The 6,000-nt window shown below is 50.5% G+C and overlaps 1 protein-coding gene across 1 annotated transcript in view; it reads left to right on the forward strand.

Annotated features, from left to right (window-relative positions):
- Positions 1-6,000, forward strand: part of PARP6 (poly(ADP-ribose) polymerase family member 6) — a 60,895-nt gene that overhangs the window by 17,806 nt on the left and 37,089 nt on the right. The window contains exons 7-9 of the mRNA XM_015419722.1: positions 2,165-2,314; positions 2,954-3,131; positions 5,494-5,547. Coding sequence (XP_015275208.1) covers positions 2,165-2,314; positions 2,954-3,131; positions 5,494-5,547 — 382 coding nt within the window. The remainder of the gene's footprint in view (positions 1-2,164; positions 2,315-2,953; positions 3,132-5,493; positions 5,548-6,000) is intronic.

A 6,000-nucleotide genomic window follows, 5' to 3' on the forward strand; every position in this document is an offset into this window, starting at 1 on the left:
TCCTTGGTGTCTCTGTGGTGAAAATTTGATATACTTTGCATTGGAAGTCAGAGCTGAAAGCTTGCTTGATTTTCCATTTTACTGCCAGCTAGGACAGCGGTGCATGGCCCTAGTCCAGAGGTCCCCAACTTGGTCCCTGTGGGCGCCACGGCATCTACCAACACTTTTTCTGGCACCCAGTGAGTGTTTTTTAGGAGGTGGGTGGGGCCAAGGTAGGGCTTTTGCCCTGCAGGGCTTCCGATCGGCCATTGGAGAGCTGATTGGCTGTGCAGATTTTTTAAAAACTCGGCGGCGGCGGCAGCCGCCATCACAGAAGTTAAGCCACCATCGACACTGTGCTGCTGAAGTTAAGCCGTAGCAATCATTTTATTTATTTATTTATTTATTTATTTATTTATGCGATTTCTACCCCGCCCTCCCTGCACGGGCTCAGGGCGGCCTACAACAATGGCACCAGTTGCCAATAAAACAACATACAACAGTACAGTACTTAATAAAAATATAAAATCCTTCAACTGCTACGTTCCAGCTCTCTGTCGTCCTGCGTCACTCGATGGAAATGAGCAGATGCTAAAAACCGAGGGCTGGACTCGTTGATGGTAATAGTGGAGGGGAGGCTCCTAGTTGAAAGCCTGGCGGAAGAGCTCCGTCTTGCAGGCCCTGCGGAACTGCAAAAGGTCCTGCAGGGCCCTGATCTCTTCCAGAAGCTTATTCCACCAGTGAGGAGTCGCCACCGAAAAAGCCCTGGCCCTTGTCGCGGCGAGCCTGGCCTCCTTGGGGCCAGGGAAGGTCAGCCGGTTCTGTAACCCCAATCTCAGTGCTCTCTGGGGTGTATGGTGGGGAAAGGCAGTCCCGCAGGTACGTCGGGTGGCTCCGCCTCCTGCGGCAGTCATTTTATGACCGATGTTTTGTTGCTGCACCCACCATTCCAGATGTGTGCAGTGGCTCCAAAAGGTTGGGACCCCTGCCCTGGTCTTTTTCTCCGTTGATTAAAAGTGGAGCTCTTTCCTCTCAGGTGGTCCGCCCCTTCCGTCCTGTTGCTTTTCTTTTCCCTTCGGTTGTATCGTCTCCCGTGCCTTCGGTTCCCTCTCTGAAGTGTCCTTTCTCTCCTTCCTTCCCTTCTGTCCTCATGTCTTCCTTCCGGGCTTATTCGTTTGAATCTTAAGAAACTTTATTGACACAAAAATAGGAATACAACGCAAGAAAAAGTCCTTGAACTTAGTTGTATAGCAAACGCTCCTACTAACCAGGGCTCTAGTCCAAGGGATAATAGGGCCAGAAGGGGCAAGCGAAAGAAGGCTGGTCTAAAGAGCTGTAGTCCTCATAATGATTTCACGAGTGTTAAATCCATTGCTGCAATCGAGACCATTCCGGTGGGATGAATTGTTGATGAGATTAAAAAAAATCACGTAGTGGGGACCCCTTTTCATCAAAATTGGTCTTGCTAGGGACTAATAGGTAAAGGTCAAGGTCCCCTTGCTCGAAAGCCAGTCGAATCCGACTCTAGGGTTGCGGTGCTCATCTCCGTTTCAAAGCCGAAGAGCCAGCGCTGTCTGGCGACGTTTCCGTGGTCATGTGGCCGGCATGACTAAACACCAAGGCGCACGGAACGCTGTTACCTTCCCACCGAAGTGGTACCTATTTATCTACTTGCAATTTCTTGCTTTTGAACTGCTAGGTTGGCAGGAGTTGGAACTAGAAATGGGAGCTCACTCCATCATGCGGCACCTGGGTCTTGAACTGCTGAACTACTGACCTTCCACAGCCTGCAGCGTCTTAACCACTTGAGCCACCGCAGCTCCGTTGCGTTCTATTAATTTTATCGGCGATGTGTTCCGTAATATATTGGTCCCATAATTTTCGGAACCAAGCATCCAAAGCTGGTGCAGATCGGTTTTTCCAAAGGGAAGCTATTGTTGTCCTCGCAGAGACTATCAAAGTATCTATTACATCTTTATGCACCGGAGAGGGACGGTCATGTGGCCAATAATTAAGAAACAAAACTTATGGTGGAAGAGGAATCTCCACACCTGTTATTAATTTTATATGATTTCCTTTCTGTTGATGTTGCCAAATCTCTTGGGGTGGGGGACCTCGGAATGGGTGAGAGCTCTGCCACGTGGGCCAAACCCAGTCTGCCAACCGCCTTCTGCTTTCCCCCTAGGATCCTGGGCATGTTCACATCCCAGCAATGGAAACACCTCAGCAACGATTTCCTCAAGACCCAGCAGGAGAAGCGGCACAGCTGGTTCAAGGCCAGCGGCACCATCAAGAAGTTCCGGGCTGGCCTCAGTATCTTCTCGCCCATCCCCAAGTACGGCTGCTCTCGTCCCGCTGGGTGGTTTCTCTCTCTCTCTCTCTCTCTCTCTCTCTCTCTCTCTCTTTTTGCCCCTCCCCTTGTCTGCTGGCGGGCAGCGGAATCACCTGGTAAGGCCGTCTTGCAAGTTCCACCGCAGGGGCTTCCGGCACCAGTCCTGTGTCACTGAAAAGTGTACGCCATTTCCTCTTAAGCCCAGCAGGTTGGGATGCCAACATGCCTGCTGATCTCCTGGAATTACAACCAATCTCCAGACTACGGAGATCAGTTCTGCTGGAGAAAATGGCTGTTCTGGAGGGTGGACCCCATAGCATTAGACAGAGATTCATGGAGGATAGGTAGGGCTATCAGTGGCTGCTCGCCATGGTGACTAAAGGGAGCCTCCACATTCTGAGGCAGTCAACCTCTGAATCCTAGTGCCAGGAGGCAACATCAGGGGAAGGCCTCGGCCTCTATGCCCTCTTGTTGGCCCTCCAGAGGAACTGGTTGGCCGCTGTGTGTGAGAGACAGGATGCTGGACCAGATGGACCCTCACTGGTCTGATCCAGCAAGGCTCTTGTGTTTCCATGTGTGTAGGCCAGAAGGAAGCCCCGTCCTCACCGTGAGGCGAGAGACTAAATCGCTTTGTGTCTGCAGGTCTCCCAGCTTCCCCGTCATCCAGGACTCCATGCTGAAGGGCAAGCTCGGCGTGCCGGAGTTGCGGGTCAACCGTCTCGTGAACCGCTCCATTTCCTGCACCATGAAGAACCCCAAGGTGGAGGTGTTCGGCTACCCCCCCAGCACCCAGGCAGGTGTCGCCCCATTCAACATCCTGGTGGGTTTCCTCTTTAGCCTCGTCCCTTGGGGCCGGCTGTGGGTTTGTGCTCGGGGATGGCTCGGGCTTTTCCTTCCGGCAAGGAGAGTGGCACTCCTTGACAACCTGTGGGATCATGCGCTTTGCCTCTGGCTGTGTGCACTGCCCCTCACACTTGTGTTGGGAGAACCGTGTGTTCAAAGTCTATCCATATTTAAAAGCAACACTCCACGCAATCAGAAAGCTAGCCTCTCAGGGCTGGAACCCTCCTCCCTGATGTGCTAGATTTCTGCATGCAGGGGGAGTCTTCCTTACAAGGGTCTGTGGGAATGGTAGTTCATTAGTCTCCATCAGCAATGAGCACAGGTAGGGGAAGAAATGTCCGTTTCTCCCCCAGGGTGTGGGATCAAAGTGACCTCTTGGTTCTGCCAGAACATGCCAGCAATGCTTCTTCTTTCCATATGCGGATCCCTAATATGCGGGAAGATTAGATCCAGCTGTCCCGCCCCAGGGGATTCATAGTCGGGCCTTGTACTTCTTAAACAGTTCAGCTTCATCGCTACGGAAGATAGACTCGCACTGTTCATTTGGGTGCATCCCTGGGATCCAGGACATTCTCTTAGCTTCTCTACAAATAGACCATTGGGACTGGGGTGATACCGCAAGGAAGGCACTGGTTTGCTGCAAGGGCTCAGCTCATTCCTAGCCATCAGCTGCTTGGGAGATGACGGGCATCCCCGTTGGGGCCACCACCAACCAGGTCCTTACTTCGCCAGCAGCAATGCAGGCCCAGGAAGAGATGGGTGTAATCTGCTGGGGACGGGACAGAACCTTGAACTTGGCCCGTTTCAGTCCTCAGTCTGGATGACGCTTCCAAGATCTCGATCCTGCCAGCGTCCAGAGTAACCAGGTCAAGCTCGCCTACAGCACCAGGGCAGCACCTGTTTCATTTTACTTCCTTCCCCAAGCTTCTTCTCCACTTTATCCTCCCAACAACCATGCAAGGTAGGTTAGGCTGAGGGGGTCGACTGACCGAAGGTCGCCCAGCGAGCTTCCACGGCACATGGGGATTCGAACCTGGAGTCTCCCAGATGTCATGATACAGGATTACAACATTGTGCACGGGCTAGAGAAGGTAGAGAAAGAAATACGCGCATGGGATGGAGAAGATAGAGAAAGAAGTTCCTTTCTCACAATGCAAGAACTCGTGGGCACTCAACGAAATGAATGAGCAGTAGGCTTAGAACAGATAAAAGGAAGTGCTTCGGTGCCCAAAGAGTAATTAACATGTGGAATTCACCGCTGCAGGAAGTGGTGGCAGCTACAAGCATAGACAGCTTCAAGAGGGGATTGGAGAAACATATGGATCAGAAGTCCATCAGTGGCTGTTAGCCACAAGGTATAGATGGAACAATCTGTCTGGGGCAGTGAAGCTCTGTATTCTTGGTGTTAGGGGGGGCAACAGTGGGAGGGCTTCTGGAGTTTTGGCCCTGCTGGTGGATGTTCTGATGGTACCTGGTTTTTGGCCACTGTGTGACACAGAGTGCTGGACTGGATGGGCCATTGGCCTGATCCATCATGGCTTCTCTCATGTTCTTAAGACACTGTAACCACAACACCAAGCTGTCTCCAAGACCTATTTCTGACCACCGTTCCTTCCTCTCTCTGACCATATAAAAATGGAAATAATTTTAATAAAGGTCTTTAGCTTAGAGAGCTGTTTGCAAGCTTCTGTTTTCCCAGTCTCAATAGGAGGACCTAGCATTGGAATCTCGGTGGGTTTGGGACCAGTTTTCCAACAACTGTGTTGCATGGAATGCAGGTTACAAGCTCCCTCTAAACTGTGGAGTCTTGGGAGCAGAAATTCTACGTTGTGAGCTGCTGGCTTTAAAATTGTGAGCCGGTGATTTCGCTACTGCATAAATTAGTTTGCCCTAGAACCACCCTTCCTGAGCTAAGACTAAAATGTGCGAGCCAGAGGCTAAAAAACCGTAAGCTAGCTCACACTAACTCAGCTTAGAGGGAGCACTGGTTACATAACCTGTTATACTTCCCTACACAAAGTTGATGAACGGTTAAAGCAGAAGGCAGGGCTCTCGACTGCACATCTATGTGCATTACCTTCGTGTAGGAAATTGTAACAGCTGACGTAAAGCTTATCCACGACAATTCTTGATGTAGCCTGATATTCAGGCCCCATGTTTAAAATTTTTAAATCATAGTATTGTGTGCACCATATAATAAATATATTTCCTTGGATACAAATTTCATTTGCTGTCGCTTGACCCTTGAGGCGTTCTTGGGGGGAAAATACGTTCAAGGAGCGATGAACGAACAGGTACAAAGTAATGTGGCCGGGCTTTCCCTGTCGCTTTCTCTGCAGGTTGGCGGCCACTGCAAAAACATTCCGACCTTGGAATACGGCTTTCTGGTCCAGGTGAGCAATTGTCGTTCCAATTCTCAGTCCATCAATTCGGTTTTTTTATCCTGTCCTTCCTCTGAAGAGCTCAGGGCTATGCACATATTATTGTGAGGTAGGAGGGGGGCGGAGGAAAAGGGTGGGGACTTGAACCAAGTCTCCCGAATCCCAGTCGAACACTCTTAACATCACCCCTGCACTATGATGGCACTGAATCTGACCATAAAGGTAGTTCTTTCCATCTGCAGTGACTTCAGCTTAGCTGTAATCACACAGAGGGCTTGGAGGAGGGAGCGGAGTGACAGACACATGTGCTGTCCAATGAGTGTTCAGAGTTCCAAGCATACATTAGCTTGGTGTATTCTGTACAACACAGCAAGGGGGGAGGTCTGTTATTTTCCCCAACAATGGGAGGAAGGGAATGAATGAATGAATGTGAATGAATGAATGAATGAATGAATGAATGAATGA

This window comes from Gekko japonicus, unplaced genomic scaffold, assembly GCF_001447785.1.
Source record: "Gekko japonicus isolate JY-2015 unplaced genomic scaffold, Gekko_japonicus_V1.1 scaffold1843, whole genome shotgun sequence".
Lineage (NCBI taxonomy): Eukaryota > Metazoa > Chordata > Lepidosauria > Squamata > Gekkonidae > Gekko > Gekko japonicus.